This window comes from Bubalus bubalis, chromosome 2 (genome assembly GCF_019923935.1).
Source record: "Bubalus bubalis isolate 160015118507 breed Murrah chromosome 2, NDDB_SH_1, whole genome shotgun sequence".
Lineage (NCBI taxonomy): Eukaryota > Metazoa > Chordata > Mammalia > Artiodactyla > Bovidae > Bubalus > Bubalus bubalis.
Window position 1 is genome coordinate 178,036,685 of NC_059158.1, and position 16,606 is coordinate 178,053,290.

Consider the following 16,606-nt stretch of genomic DNA (forward strand, 5'->3'; position numbering starts at 1 on the left):
CAATGCGCAGGAGTGTGAATATCACCTTGGCTGGAGTAAATCACAAGCCTTAGATGTGATCCCATCCCTTCATTGTACAATTGGCAAAACTGAGACTCAGGGAAGTTAAGTAATTGTCTGAGATCACACAGTATCCTATGAAGAAGCCAGGCTCAAATCCTGAATTATTTGGGCTTTTAAAACAGATGCCAAGATAGACAAAGGAAATGGAATCTGCTGGAGTGGGAAGGGGAAATGGGAGGACAAAGAAGGAAGGCAGCAGCTCAAAATTAAGCTGGTGAGAGGTATGGCTACATCCACTCAGAATGGTGGGAGCTGTGCATTTTGGGGAAGATTTTTTTCCCTTGAATTACCCTCCTTCAATGCTGGTCTATTTTTAGCACCTAATATTTTAATGCATTTGTGGGGTGTACATCTACCTCTGTTCTGGAACTCTAAGGTCCTTAATTTCAGTAGCTCGCACTGTTCCTGGTGCAGAGCAGATGCCCACTAGACAGTTCCTGATTTACAGAGTGACTAAATGGATGTTTTTATAAAGGCCTCACAGATATCACAGCTGAAAATGATTCTCACCCACTCAAAATTCTTTTGAGTATGTTTGTGCCTCTCCTGTGGCCCATGTGTGTGATCTGTGAAGGGCAACAGCCAGCACCTGGCGCAGATATAGAAGAGGTGTACAGTATATGTTTGTGGAATGAGGGAATTGCGTCTTGATTCATTGACTATACCTGTCTCATCTCTTCTGGAGGAAGGTCTCCAAGGAAAATCTATACCTTAGACATGCCTCTTCTATCACTGTCAACCCGTAATTCTAGCAAAGGGCCAGTGGGTGCTCTTTAAACATTTATTGTGTATATGGATGAATAACCAACCAAAGTCAGCCTTTCTCAGAGTCTGCCACAAATCTGAAAGTACCAACACAAGCACCACATTTACTCTACGGCCTTCAGTGGCTTCCCATTGCACTTTAGATAAAACACAAATGCGCCGTGGCTTACAAGGCCCTGCATCATGCCCTTCCGCTTACTTGTTCACTGTCCTACAGCCTGTTTCAGTTCCGCTCACGGGCCATGCTGTTTCATACCCCACAGATTTGGCACATACTGTTTTCTTTCACCTGAAATGCCCCTACTGCCTCCAAAACTGGCTAACTTCCATTCATCCTTCAAGTCACAGATTAAAGTCGCTTTCTCAGAGAGCTCTTCCCTGGCCTCCCAATCTGAATGAGAAAGCTCCTGGAATGCCTTGTTCTTTTCCTTCGCAGCACGTTTGTGGCTATGTCTTGTTGGACTCCCCCACTAGGCTGGAAACTCCTTGAAGGAAGACACTGTATTTGTCTTATTCACTTTTGTAAAACCAATGCCTATTAGTGTCTGTTGCTGCTGCTGCTAAGTCACTTCAGTCGTGTCCGACTCTGTGCGACCCCACAGACGGCAGGCCACCAGACTCCCACATCCCTGGGATTCTCCAGGCAAGAACACTGGAGTGGGTTGCCATTTCCTCCTCCAATGCATGAAAGTGAAAAGTGAAAGTGAAGTCGGTCAGTCGTGTCCGACCCTCAGCAACCCCATGGACTGCAGCCGATCAGGCTCCTCCGTCCATGGCACAGAGCATTTCCTTAATCAGTATTTGCTAAACTGAATGAATGACAAATACTTATAAGCTTAGTATGACAGCTACAGTCAGTCTGAGGGCAGGAACCTAGCCTGTTAGCTGCTACCTGGCAGTGCCCCAAGAGTTTTAAGGGCCCCATGGATGTTGGTAGGCACAGTGCTCAGCAGGGTCTGACTAGAGAGCCCCAGCCCCTTTCCCCATGGTCTGCATCCTCCTACCCTTGGTCTAAGCAGCTGCAGAAGCAGGGGCATGAGAAGAGGCAGGTAACTGAAGGGGTCCATGTGCTGTGCTAAGTTGCTTCTGTCATGACTGACTCTTTGCGACCCTATGGACCATAGCCTGCCAGGCTCCTCTGTCCATGCGATTCTCCAGGCAAGAATACTGGAGTGGGTTGCCATGCCCGGGGTCAGGAAAATCCCCTGGGGGAAGGCATGGCAACCCACTTCAGTATTCTTGCCTGGAGAATTGCACGGACAGAGGAGCCTGGCAGGCTATGGTCCATAGGGTCTCAAAGAGTCACTATTCTTGCCTGGAGAATTCCAGGTACCTGGAGGGAGAAGCCAGCTCCTTCTCTGACTCCTCTGGAGCCTCTGTCCTAGGCTTGTTCCCCATCACAGCCTGTTCACAGGGCCGCCTTCCACTTGTACATGTCACCTTGGTTCTCTTACCCAATGTGAAAGCCTCTGCGGCCCGTGTCCTTGCCTCCTCTGCTGCTGCCACCCCTATCACGCACAGACAGATGGGATATCTCCACCAAGGCCTAACACTCCCTTCCAGGCTCAGAGGATCACAGCAGTGTCCTGGAAGAAGCTCCTCTAACAGACAGCTCAGGAAAGGATTGATAGAGCTCATAGCTACCCCTCCCCCAACACACACCCCGACCTAAAATAGGAATGACCATCTGGACCCACTTATAGGACTGGCTGGGGGAGGGAAGGATGGCAGAGCTGGAAGTGTCAAGCCAGGAAAGCTTTGAGGGTAAGACACTGCTTGTTTGAAGGGTGAACTCAGGGCATGTCCTCTCTTGGTGTGGGTCAGGACACCCCCTCAATTGGCCCCAGGTAGAAGTCCCCAGAGCTCACATCCTTCCTTCCTTCCCCAGGCCATCTCACTCCTCATTCTGGCATTCAAGGCCCTCATGGTCTGGCCCAACCCTTAATCTTCTTTTTCCACCCTCATCTCTCTCTCTGTCTCCCTTGGGACTTGCTTGGAGTTAACCTCACTGCACTGTTTGCCCTTCAGAGAATGAGCCCTGCACTTCATACCTCGTGTCTTTGCTCGAACTGTTCCTTCAGCAGAGTGCCCTTCCCCTGCTCTCCTACACCACTTTCAAGGTTTCCAGCAAATCCTCCCTCTTTGCTCCCAGAGCACGGAGGCTGTTTCTGCCTATTGAATATTCATGTATACTTGCATTAGCATTAGCTGTTTACATGTCTGTCTACCTCAGGAGACTGTGAACTCCTTGAGAAGGGGACTGACTAGATCCATTGGACCTTGGAGTCAGAACGGCAGATAGGAAGCGCTTAGGGACTGTCCCCGGAGCTGTTTGTTGACCATAGATTGGTCTCCTTCAGGGCTCTGGCAGAAGAATCACCTCAATCAATAAGCCAGGGAAGCAGAGCTGAGCCTGGGGCAATCTCAGCGCAGGTTGGTGGAGCTGCTAGGGGTGACATTGTGTGTGTGTCCCCTCTCTTCTGCAGCCTTTCTGCTTATGCTCCTTTGGATTCCCTCCATTAAGCCCTAAACGGTCTTCCTGGATGGCTCCAAACCTTTCCGTGGTGGGGAAGGGACCACCAGGGCAGATACAATGAAACAAACCATTTGAGAATACACCCTCTGACTGTTAAGACATTAGAGATTACAAAACGACTTCCTTCTCCATTCCATTTTATAGACGGGTGAACTTCCCCAAGAATATAGAAAGCACAGCCAGGCCCAGAATCTGCTGGGTTCTGCTGCCAGGTGGGCGATAAAGCATGATGGTTGAACATGTGAACGCAGGTGTCAGCCAGCAAGCCCAGTACTGACCCTTAGCTCTGTCAGAGGTTGTCAGACCTTAGGAAAGTAACTGAACCTGTCAGGGCATCAATTCCCTCATCCCTAAAATGGGGGAGGAGAAGGCAATGGCAACCCACTCCAGTACTCTTGCCTGGAAAATCCCATGGATGGAGGAGCCTGGTAGGCTGCAGTCCATGGGGTCGCTAAGAGTCAGACACGACTGGGTGACTTCACTTTCACTTTTCACTTTCATGCATTGGAGGAGGAAATGGCAACCCACTCCAGTGTTCTTGCCTGGAGAATCCCAGGGACGGTGGGGCCTGATGGGCTTCCGTCTATGGGGTCACCAGAGTTGGACACGACTGAAGTGACTTAGCAGCAGCAGCAGCAGCAGCAAAATGGGGGAAAAAAAGTTGCAAAGTTCCTGCAAAGTTTATTGGATAAGCTATAGCTGATCAGCTATTGGCCCAATATGAACATTCGGTGTTAGCTATTATAGCAATTAAAATCACTCATCACCACGTAACCACTTAAAATGCACTTTGATGTGCATACTCTCCTATGATTTGGTGCCTCCTTACAATGCCGTGAAGTAACCAGAGAGCAGGTATCATGGCATCCGTTTTCCCAAAGAGAAAAATAAGCCCAGAAAGGTTCAGGAACTTTTCCAAGGTCTAAACATAAACCAGGCTTCCCAGGTGGTGCTAGTAGTAAAGAACTCGCCTGCCGATACAGCTTAGATGTAACAGACAGGGGTGTTACAATCCCAGGGTGGGGAAGATCCCCTGGAGTAAGGCATGGCAACCCACTCCAGTATTCTTGCCTGGAGAATCCCATGTCAGAGGAGCCTGGCAAGTTGCAGTCCATAGGGTCGCACAGTCGGACACGACTGAAGCGACTTAGCACGCATAAACTAGATAGAGTTGGGGTTCTGAACCTCAATCCTGCTTTTTCTCTGCTGGTGACCCCTTTTAGGGCCATTAAAGAGAGAGGAGGAGGAGACCTGAGATTCTGTAAATCATCATAAAATGGTGCAAACTGTGGCCTCACTGGACCAGTGACCTGGTTGTGTTAGTCACTTAGTTGTGTCCGACTTTTTGCAACCCCATTGACTGTAGCCCACCAGGCTCCTCTGTCCATGGAGTTCTCCAGGCAAGAATACTGGAGTGGGTTGGCTGCCATTCCCTTCTCCAGGGTATCTTTCCTGCCCCAGGATCGAACCCCAGTCTTCTGCATTGCAGGCAGATCCTTTACTCTCTGAGCCACCAGGGAAACCCTAGGACGTGTTATATGTACAGAAATGGGTCAGATGCAGGAAGCCAACCTGTCTCCATGAGTGCCTCACGCCTGCCATCATGTCCATCAGACACACAGCCTACCACTCAGTGGGGAGCTCCATGGCAAAATCCAACATTCAGAGACAGTGCACGACCCCCGTATTTGCTACCCATGTCTTCCAGATCTTGTGGGGGCTCCAGGAACGCAGGGGCTAACCCGTTGGGTGCATTTTCATTAAGCCAGTGCTGGGCAAATAGGGGCTCAAAAAGTTTCGTGACATTAAATAAGAAAAATGATTCTTAAAGAAGTGGACCAGGAAGCAGAGATTAGTGACCCAGTCCTGGTTTTGCCTCTAATTAACTTGGGTTTTAGGCAGCCCATTCCCTCTTCCTGCCCCTCTTTGGAACTTGTCTATATCCATAAATAGGACTCCATAGATGGTCTGGAAATAGGACTAGATTGGTGGTTCTCCACTCTGGCCCTACATTAGAATGAATCTGGGATGTTTTCAAATAATGGATGGATGCTTGGACACCTCCCCACCTTCCCCACAGACCAATTAAAACAGAATCTCTGGTTAAAACAGTATCCCAGGTGGTTCTGATGTATAACCAGGGCTGGGAACCTCTGAGCTAGATGATCTCTCATCTCCTTTTCAGTTCTGCAACTACATTTTAGCATGCTCCTTAGCACAGAGACCCACCGCAGGACCCTGGGACCACATCTGCCCACCACACACACAGAAGTTCCAATCCTGAAGCCTCTTTTGCTACACATTCACTGTGCAGGCTTATCTGACCGAGCCCCAGGCTCCCCATCAGCAGGGTTGAGTAACATATGTGGACGGACGTTAAAAATGGATCACCACGGATCTTTTTACTGTCTCTAGTTTTGCCTTTTCCAGAATGTCATATAGTTGGAATCATATGGTATGGCTTTCAGACTGGCTTCTTTCAAAAGCAATAATGCAGTTAAATTTCCTCCCTGGCTTTGGGACTTGATTGCTCATTTCCATACATTGCACAGCTGTACCTATTTTATCTATTCACGTTTTGGAGGACTTCTTGGTTGCTTCCGGTTTTTGGCAATTATTAATGAAGCCGCTGTGAACATTTACATCCACGTTTGTGCATGGACATAACACTTGCAACTCAGGAGAGCAGTTACTGGATCTTACAAAAAGACTATTGAAACTTTGCAAGAAACTGCCAAACTCTCACCATTCTGCATCCTCACCAGCAGTGAATGAGTTCCTGTTGCTTCACATCCTTGGCAGCATTTGATGTTGTCATCCTAATCGGTGTGGTGTGGTATCGCATTGTTGGTTTAATGCGTAATTCCCTAGTGACACAGAAGAACTGTACAAAAAAGATCTTCACGACCCAGATAATCATGATGGTGTGATCACTCACCTAGAGCCAGACATCCTGGAATGTGAAGTCAAGTGGGCCTTAGGAAGCATCACTACGAACAGAGCTGGTGGAGGTGATGGAATTCCAGTTGAGCTATTTCATATCCTAAAAGATGGTGTGGTAAAAGTGCTGCACTCAATATGCCAGCAAAGTTGGAAAACTCAGCAGTGGCCTCAGGACTGGAAAAGGTCAGTTTTCATTCCAATCCCAAAGAAAGGCAATGCCAAAGATTGCTCAAATTACCGCACAATTGCACTCATCTCACACACTAGTAAGGTAATGCTCAAAATTATCCAAGCCAGGCTTCAGCAATATGTGAACTGTGAACTTCCAGATGTTCAAGCTGGTTTTAGAAAAGGCAGAGGAACCAGAGATCAAATTGCCAACATCCACTGGATCATGGAAAAAGCAAGAAGAGTTCCAGAAAAACATCTATTTTTGCTTTATTGACTATGCCAAAGCCTTTGACTGTGTGGATCACAACAAACTGGAAAATTCTCAAAGAGAAGGGCATACCAGACCACCTGACCTGCCTCTTGAGAAATCTGTATGCAGGTCAGGAAGCAACAGTTAGAACTGGACATGGAACAAGAGACTGGTCCCAAATAGCAAATGAGGTACGTCAAGGCTGTATATTGTCACCCTGCTTATTTAACTTATATGCAGAGTACATCATGAGAAATGCTGGGCTGGAAGAAGCACAAGCTGGAATCAAGATTGCTGGGAGAAATATCAATAACCTCAGATATGCAGATGATACCACCTTTATGGCAGAAAGTGAAGAAGAACTAAAGAGCCTCTTGATGAAAGTGAAAGAGGAGAGTGAAAAAGTTGGCTTAAAGCTCAACATTCAGAAAATGAAGATCATAGCATCTGGTCCTGTCACTTCATGGCAAATAGGTGGGGAAACAATGGAAAAGAGTCTGACTTTATTTTTTGGGGCTCCAAAATTACTGCAGATGGTGACTGCAGCCATGAAATTAAAAGATGCTTACTCCTTGGAAGGGAAGTTATGACCAACCTAGACAGCATATTAAAAAGTAGAGACATTATTTTGTCAACAAAGGTCCATCTAGTCAAGGCTATGGTTTTTCCAGTAGTCATGTATGGATGAGAGAGTTGGACTATAAAGAATGCTGAGCCCAGAAGAATTGATGCTTTTGAACTGTGGTGTTGGAGAAGACTCTTGAGAGTCCCTTGGACTGCAAGGAGATCCAACCAGTCCATCCTAAAGGATCAGTCCTGGGTGTTCATTGGAAGGACTGATGTTGAAGCTGAAATTCCAATACTTTGGCCACCTGATGCAAAGAGCTGACTCATTTGAAAAGACCCGGATCCTGGGAAAGATTGAGGGCGGGAGGAGAAGGGGATGACAGAGGATGAGATAGTTGGATGGCATCACTGACTCAATGGACATGAGTTTGGGTAGACTCTGGGAGTTGGTGATGGACAGGGAAGCCTGGCATGCTGCGGTTCATGGGGTCGCAAAGAGTCGGACACAACTTAGCAACTAAACTGAAGTGACATAATGCTGGACAGCTTTTCTGTGCTTACTAGTCATCTGTATATTCTCCTTGGTGAGGTGTCTATTCAGATATTTTGCCCATTTTTAAATTGGGGTGCTTGTTTCATATTGTTGAGTTGTAAAAATTCGTTTATTTTCTCTTAATTGTTGGCTTGTCTTTTTCATTCTCTTAACAGTGATTTCATAGAACAGGAGTTTTGATGAAGTCCAGTTTATCAATTTTTTCTTTCATGGGTTGTGCTTTCAATGTTGTATCTAAATACATGTTGCCAAACTTAGATCTTCTCCTATGTGGTCTTCTGAGTTTTATTGATATGTTTTACATTTAGTTCTAGGATCAATTTTGAGTTAATTTTTATGGACAGTGTACTCAGTGCTTAGATCCTTTTTTGGGGGGTTGGGTGGGGCATGTAGATGTCTGGGCTTCCCAGCTGGCTCTAGTGGTAAAGAACCACCCACCAAAATGCAGGCTACACAAGAGACGTGAGTTTGATCCCTAGGTGGGGGAAGATTCCCTGAGGAGGGCATGGCAACTCACTCCAGTGTTCTTGCCTGGAGAATCCCATGGACAGAGGAGCCTGGCGGGTTACAGTCCATGGGGCTGCAGAGTCAGACATGACTGAAGCGACTTAGCACGCACCCACACAAGGAGATATCCAGTTGTTCCAGCACCATTTGTTGCAAAGGTTGCTTTCCTTTCTCCATTGAGTTGATTCTGCTCTTTGGTCAGAGATCAGTTGACTATATTTGTGTGGATCTACTTTTGGGATCCCTAGATCATTCCACTCATTTGTCTTTTCCTTCGCAAATGCCACACTGTCTTGGTTATTGTAGCTTTATGATAAGTCTTGAGGTTGGATAGTGTCAGTCCTCTGACTTTGTTCTTTCTCTCTGTTACTTGTGTTGGCTATTCTGGGTCTTTTGTCTCTCCATAGAAACATTAGAATAAGCCTGTGGATAGTCATGAAATAATCTGCTGGGATTTTGGTTGAGATTTCACTGCCCAAGTTGGGAAGAAATGACATCTTTATTATTAATAGAGGCTTCCTATGTATGAGCATGGAATATCTCTTCACATATTCTGATTTCCCTTGTTTTCACTCATCATGATTTTGTAGTTTTCCTCATAAATATCTTGTGTATATTTTGCTGGTACATACTTAGTAGGTACTAAGCTGGGAGGGATTGGGGGCAGGAGGAGAAGGGGACGACAGAGGATGAGACGGCTGGATGGCATCACTGACTCGATGGACGTGAGTCTGAGTGAACTCCGGGAGTTAGTGATGGACAGGGAGGCCTGGCATGCTGCAATTCATGGGGTCGCGAAGAGTCGGACACGACTGAGCGACTGAACTGAAGCATATATGTACTTAGTACTTACTTTTTTTCTTTTTTTGTATGTGTGCTGGTAAGGACTGAATAGGTAGAGGGCAGGGGATTTTTATGGCAGTGCAACTGTTTTTCACAGTGTGAATACAGGACATTATGTATATGTCAAAACCCATCAAACTGTACAATACAAAGAGTGAACCTCAATATAAGCTACGGACCTTAGTTATTAATGGTGTATCAACATTGGTTCATTAATTGTAACAAATGTACATTGATGCAAGATGTTAATAAGAGGGGAAATGGAGTCAGGGAGAGAGGGGGTATATGGGACTTTGTATTATCTTTTTAATTTTCTGTAAGCTTTAAACTGCTCTAAAAAAAGTTTTTTTTTTTTTAAATGTACCAATTCCAAATGAGATGGAGCTCCTGGTGAAGTCTTCCAATGGCTAATCCCTGCTCGCAGGACCAAGCCTGCAATCCCTGCAGTCAAGCACAGGGAGTCCTCCCCAGTTTGGCTGCCCCTGAAGTCCATGGGTGACTCCAACCTCTACCATGCAGCTGAACTGAGTCACTCAGGCTCCATGAGGGCACCTGGGACTCTGCCCTAGTCCCTCAATCTGGTATATCACCCCTTCCTTGCATAGTCTGGAAATGTGCTAAAGCAGCATCAGTTTGGGAATACAGAGGAATGATAAGCACCGGCTTCATGACATCACCTATTGTGCTTCTGACAGAATCTCTTCCCTGTCTCCTGTACTAAACTGAGTACACCCTGCTGGCCTCAGCCTGGTTCTTTCCAAATGTACAAACAGAATAACCACAAAATCTCACTGGTGAAACTATTGTTCCTACAGTACTGACCCACAGTTCCCAAACTGTGCATCAAGGTACCTTAGGGTGCCACAGTCAAGTCACAGGAGCACAGAAGGATATTTTAAATTTAGAGTTACTTAGCATCTGTTGGCTACTGAGAGAACTTCAAGCTCAGGGTGGTTCAGTTTTATCCTTAGACTCCACTACATTCCTTTGATTATGTCATCTTTGAGAAGCTGAGTTTTTAGAGGTTGCTGAGATACAAAGTAAATGAAAGTCACTGTGGAACACGAAATGAGGGTGGTGGCGTCCAATCTGATTAGAAAAGAAAGTCTGACAAGTTTTACAGCACCCAACAAGCACACCGATTCCAGTAGTTACTGTAGTTATTAAGAATGAAATAGTTTCTTCTGATATGTTTTTTTTTTCACTTTTTTTCTCTTTTGTGTATTCTTTAATGACTAACTTGGTGGGACAATTTTTTTTTTAAGATTATTATTTACTTTTGGTTGCACTGGGTCATCGTTGCTGCATGGGCTTTTTCCAGTTGCAATGACTGGGGCTGCTGTTTAGTCACAGTGCACGCGTTCCTCATTTTGGTGGCTTCTCTTGCTGTGGAGCACAGGCTTTAGGCACACAGGCTTCAGCAGTTGTGGCTGGCTGGGCTCAGTAGTTGTACACGGGCTTAGCTGCTCTGTGGCATGTGGGATCTTCCCAGAAAAGGGATTGAACCCATGTCCCCTGCTTTGGCAGGCGGATTCCTGACCACCGGACCACCAAGGAAGCCCAGGACATAAATTCTTAAGTGATCTTGGCTTAACTAATATGTTGAAATGTTAGGTATTTCTTTCGGCTTAGGGGGTCCAGGTAAAAACTACTGAGGCACTATTGGTTCAGTGAGCTGAGAAAGTTTGGGAACCTTTGGTGTAAGAAACCCTCTAATCTAGGGCCCATCAAGAAACAACAGATTTTGAAATCAATTTAGTGGGTTCTAGACAGCATTTTTTTCCCCTCCTTCATAAAATAGAATGGTAACTAGAACACATTGCATGTAGCAAGGCTTAGTGTTATTATGTAAAACTTATGTTCATTATATGCATACAAATTAGCATGGGTATCTTGGGTCACAATGTAAGATGTATATTTGTTTGGGTTGTGATTTTAAAAGTCTGGAAAACCACTAAGACTTCACCCCCCTTACTTTACAGATGAGAAGACAGCCCAGATAACGAAAGCTGATTATCGCAAATCACGGCTACCAGGGCCAGGCTCTGCACTTGGTCCTGCCGGGCTGGTGGCCACGGTCCACAGGGACGCTCCAAGGCGGGCCTCATTCCACCCGGCAGAGGTGTGGTTACTCAAGAGTCACGGAGCTACGGAGATGAAATTCTCTCCCTTTCCCCCAGACCCATGGGCAACCCACAAATGCCACCAGCCACACCTAGAACAAAATGGTTTTAATCAGTTGCGTCACCCTCACTCTCCTGGGAGCGGAGCAACAAAAAGGCTCGGCTCCTGCCCCCAGAGGACAGTAAGGCTTCTGTGTCTCTCCACACGGCAGGGCCCAGGCTGGGCAGGCAGGAGGCAGGGAGGGAGGAAATGGCGGGTGGCTGGAACACAGGAAAGCAAAGGGGCCCCTGCTAGTCCTTGGGCCCCAGGCCCAGCCTCAGCGCTCCGGCTCTCCCCTCCCGGCTGGAGAAAGGTCGTGGAGAAGAGACAGGGGAGCGAGTCCCAGCAGCAGCAGAAGCAGCAGCAGCTGTTTCCTTCACCAATAAATATACTTCATTACCAAGCTAGGAGAGAGGGGTGGGGAGGGCGATGGTGGGGGAGAGGAAGGGGGAGAGGCTGCCACCTGTGTCGCTGGGATTAAAGCAATGACGAGATGGTGCCAGACCCCCCACCACTATCCTTACCACCCCACCCCCACCCCCATCTTCTTAAAACTGTGAAAAAGCTTTTAACATGGCCCTGCTGTCTCCAGGGCTTCTCTGAAGCCTGACTGAGAGGAGGCACCTGGCAGAGACAGGGCGGAGGGAGGGAGCAGGGTGGAGGGAGGCTGCAGCTGGAAGCTGGAGCCCAGGGAGCGCCAAGGGGAGCTGAGAGCCAAGGGGACCAAGAGCGAGGCCTGGGGGGGAGTGGTGGGGTGCTGGGGGAACCGCTGCATCCAGTGTAGAGCTCTGGGCTGCTGAGGAGGGGGCCGAGTTAGGGACTTTCCATCCCAGGGCTCAGGAGACCCACCCCCTCCCCCCAGAGCAGCAGGGGACAGAGAAAAGCCATCACTTCTTTGGTCTTTGTGGCGGCTCAGCGTGTGGGGGGTGGGAGGGAGTGCCATCTCAGCGAGAGGAGGCCTGGCTGGGAGCTCTGGCAGAAAGGTCACAGTGAGGCCGAAGAGCGCCCAAGGGAGGAGAGGGGCCCCCCCCCAGAGTGCAGAAGGGCTGGCACAGGTGGGCGGGGAATGGTGTGGTGCCCCTGCCCACTGCCAGGGCCCGTGGGAGAGGCTGAGCCCCCAGAGGGCCGGTGAGGGCGTGCGGGCACAGCAAGGACCCAGCGCCCGTGCTTGGGGGGTCCAGCAGGGGCGGAGGGGGGAGAGGGAAAGGACATTGGGTTGCCAGGAGGAAGTGGCCTGACCATGCCCACTCCAGGGCTCCCTCCTCACTTCTGTTTCCACCCTGACACAGCGGCTCTGCAGGGATTGGGGGCACCCTGTCCTTTTCTAGAACATTCCCTGAAGACCAGGAGGGAGCCAGCCTCGCCGTCAGGAGCAAGAATGCTAACAGGCCAAGGCCAGCCTGTCCAATTCCACCCCACTCCTGCTGCCAGCCGAAGGGTGGGGCAGTCCCCGCAGACAGCGGCAGCCCTGGCCTCCCCACCTGAGGCAGGCCAGAGCCCTCAGGGACATGGAGGTGGGAGGTGGGGTCAGAGGAGATGGAGGGGCTTCCCCCCTGCTCGTCTGCTCACGGCTGGGGCCAGTCAAGGGGCAACTGCCCAAAAGTCCAAAAGCCAGCAAGTTGTAGCAATCCCCGCCCGCAATGCCAAACTAACAAATGTAACGGGGAAAAATGAAAAAAAAAAAAAAAATGGGGGGACGGGGAAGACAAACCAAAACAGAACCCCCTGACCTCCTGCCCGGGGCGGAGGATGCAGCCAATGGCGGGGGCTGGGCCCGGGGCTGGGAGGGCCTAGCTGGGCCGGCACTGCACCTGGCCCTCCGAGCTGTCCTCGTCGTCAGAGGCCCCTGCACCCCCACTGCTCAGGCCTGTGATCCGGTAGCCCATGTTGAGCAGCATCACCTCCAACGGGTCCGCGTTCATGCGCCGCTGGTTGGCCTGGGAGGCGCCCTCCATGTCCTCCACAACTCGGCCTGTGAGGTCTTCACTCTGCGGGAGGGGAGCCGGGGGAGGCACGCTTACAGGGGATCTGTGAGCAGGGGAAGTACACACAGACTGAGCTGTGTGTGTGGAGGGGCATGTACATACCAGGGCGTGTGTGTGGGTGTACCCATGGGTGCCCAGGTGCAGGGGAAACGCGTCCTGGGATGTACGTGGATGGATGGAAGGACAGACAGACGCCAGGATACATGTGAGGGGGATGACGCACTACACTGGGGGTGGGGGCACACGGTCACACAGTGGGATCTACACCAGGGGGTACACACACCAGAGCGTCTTCTGGTGGGCCCACACTGGAAAGTGAAGAGAACACAGAGTATAGCGGGGGGCGGGGTGCATGGACACGGACAAGGGTGGACTTGCCCCAGCATGTGCGGGGCACGCATACCATACCCTGGCGGGGGGTGCACAGATACCATACCCTGGGGGGTGGTGCACAGATACCATACCCTGGGGGGGGTGCACAGATACCATACCCTGGGGGGGGGGGTGCACAGATACCATACCCTGGCGGGGGGTGCACAGATACCATACCCTGGGGGGGGGGTGCACAGATACCATACCCTGGCGGGGGGTGCACAGATACCATGCCCTGGGGGGGGGTGCACAGATACCATGCCCTGGGGGGGGTGCACAGATACCATACCCTGGGGGGGGTGCACAGATACCATACCCTGGGTTTGGGGCACAGATACCATACCCTGGGGGGGGTGCACAGATACCATACCCTGGGGGGGTGCACAGATACCATACCCTGGGGGGGGGGTGCACAGATACCATGCCCTGGGGGGGGTGCACAGATACCATGCCCTGGGGGGGGGTGCACAGATACCATGCCCTGGGGGGGGTGCACAGATACCATACCCTGGGGGGGGGTGCACAGATACCATACCCTGGGTTTGGGGCACAGATACCATACCCTGGGGGGGTGCACAGATACCATACCCTGGGGGGGGTGCACAGATACCATACCCTGGGGGGGTGCACAGATACCATACCCTGGGGGGGGTGCACAGATACCATACCCTGGGGGGGTGCACAGATACCATACCCTGGGGGGGGGTGCACAGATACCATGCCCTGGGGGGGGTGCACAGATACCATGCCCTGGGGGGGGTGCACAGATACCATGCCCTGGGGGGGGGGTGCACAGATACCATGCCCTGGGGGGGGTGCACAGATACCATACCCTGGGGGGGGGGGGCACAGATACCATACCCTGGGTTTGGGGCACAGATACCATACCCTGGGGGGGGTGCACAGATACCATACCCTGGGGGGGGTGCACAGATACCATACCCTGGGGGGGTGCACAGATACCATACCCTTGGGGGTGTACACATACCGTACCCTGGGGGGGATGCACAGATACCATACCCTGGGGGGGATGCACAGATACCATACCCTGGGGGGGGGGGGCACAGATACCACACCCTTGGGGGTGTACACATACCATACCCTGGGGGGGATGCACAGATACCATACCCTGGGTGGGGGGCACAGATACCATACCCTGGGGGGGGGGGCACAGATACCACACCCTTGGGGGTGTACACATACCATACCCTGGGGGGGATGCACAGATACCATACCCTGGGTGGGGGGCACAGATACCATACCCTGGGTGCAGGGCACAGATACCAAGCCCTGGGGGGGGGGGGGGTGCAGACACAGCTCTCCCACCCCGTTCTTTTGCTGCCACTCGTCCCTCAAGGAAAGGTCTTAAAATTTATAGGAAATTGCCTCTGGAATTAGATCCACCTCTTGACTTCTGTTTTACCAGCTGGGAAGGGAGAGGAGGTAGGCAGAGAGCCGGGGAGGCCTCAGGCCAGCCCACCTGATTACCCGCACTGTCCCTGTGTCCCCGTGGACCAGACACATCACAGGCATCACTTCTTTAATCCTCAAAGTAGCCTTCAGAGGTGCTGCTGTCATGCCCATTCTGATATACAGATGATAAAAACCTGGGTTGAGCCCCTCAGGCCTAAGTGAAGGGACCAGGATTCAAACTGAGGGCCATCAGACTCCAAAGCCTATGCACTGCCCGTGTGCCTGAGGCACTGGCCTCTGCAGGGCTTCTGGGGGACATGACGCAGAGGGACGCGAGGGACAGGGCACTGAGGGAGGTGCCGATCTGGGAGCTGGTGTTGGGGCGGGGCGGGTGACCTCCCTACCCTCCCGCACCCGGGCCCAGTTACCGGGCCACTGCCTCCCGGGTGTGAGGCTCACCTTCACACCTGGCTCATGGATATGCCCCTGGACTTGCCCGCTTCATCTGGAGCTTTCAGAACTCGCTGGCTCCCGCCCTGATGCAGCTTGGACCCCTGGGGAGAGAGCTCCTCCCCGGAAGCCCCTTGCCTCTGTGAGGCTATGATTCCTTTCCCTTCCCGCCCCACATGAGCTCAGCTGGAGGCCTCGCAGAGCGTCCTGCTTCTTTCCTCCCGGCTTGGCTGCTGCCACCCTGCCCGCCCCCTCACCTCTGGCCGGGGGTTCCAGAGCCGCACAACAGGGTCGATGCCGCTGGTGGCCAGGAAGCAGTAGCTGGGGTGTGGCTGCAGGCAGTTGACGATGGATTCGTCGCCCTGCAGCACGCGGACCAGGTTGGTGGTCTCCTTTTCCCAGACGAAGAAGGAGCCATCGTCAGAGCCACTGACGATATACTGAGCGTTGCTGGCAGAGGGGCAAAGGGCAGGGAGGTCAGGTGGGGGGATGGCCCGCAGGCTGCATGGCTGAGGGAAAGGGGGGGCAGGGAAGCCTGGAGCCACTCAGCCCCCTGAACTCTGGAGTCTTCACCCGACTCGGAACTCCCACGCACACGAGAATCCTCTCCACACTGGAGAGTCGTGTCACTGTCCAACTGTTCTAACCTTGGGGTCACAGACGGCCGAGGTCCCTCTAACTTACTCTCCCTCAAAGTGCGTCATAAGCCCCCTGGGTGCCAGGATCAGATCCTGCCTCTCAGGGGTCTCTGGGAACTCTCCTGCCTCAGCCTTTCCTCAGTAGTCCTAGCCTCTCTGGATCCAGACCCCCAGATCCCACAGCACACCTGCCCCCAACACACTGCTGATATTTAGAAGGGATCTTGCTGGAGATGCTTGACTCATATTCATGGATCTCACCTACCCAAGAGAGTATGTCATCTATAGAGGAGGGCTGGGGGTGATGGGGGCTCACAGAGGTGAAGCCCTCTGCCCAAGGGCACAGAGCTGGGATCTGAGACTTCTGAAAGCCTAGGTCCCCATGCC

The 16,606-nt window shown here is 51.2% G+C and overlaps 1 protein-coding gene across 5 annotated transcripts in view; it reads right to left on the reverse strand.

Annotated features, from left to right (window-relative positions):
• Window positions 1-11,414: 11,414 nt before the first annotated feature.
• WDTC1 (WD and tetratricopeptide repeats 1) overlaps window positions 11,415-16,606 on the reverse strand; it is a 64,562-nt gene continuing 59,370 nt past the window's right edge. For 4 of the 5 annotated variants that reach the window (XM_025278652.3, XM_025278650.3, XM_025278653.3 and 1 more), the window contains exons 15-16: window positions 15,839-16,031; window positions 11,415-13,349 (exon numbers count right to left, since the gene is read on the reverse strand). In XM_025278652.3, the coding sequence (XP_025134437.1) occupies window positions 13,152-13,349; window positions 15,839-16,031 (391 nt within the window). In that variant the 3' untranslated portion in view covers window positions 11,415-13,151. The remainder of the gene's footprint in view (window positions 13,350-15,838; window positions 16,032-16,606) is intronic. The other variant, XM_025278654.3, reaches the window with a different exon arrangement.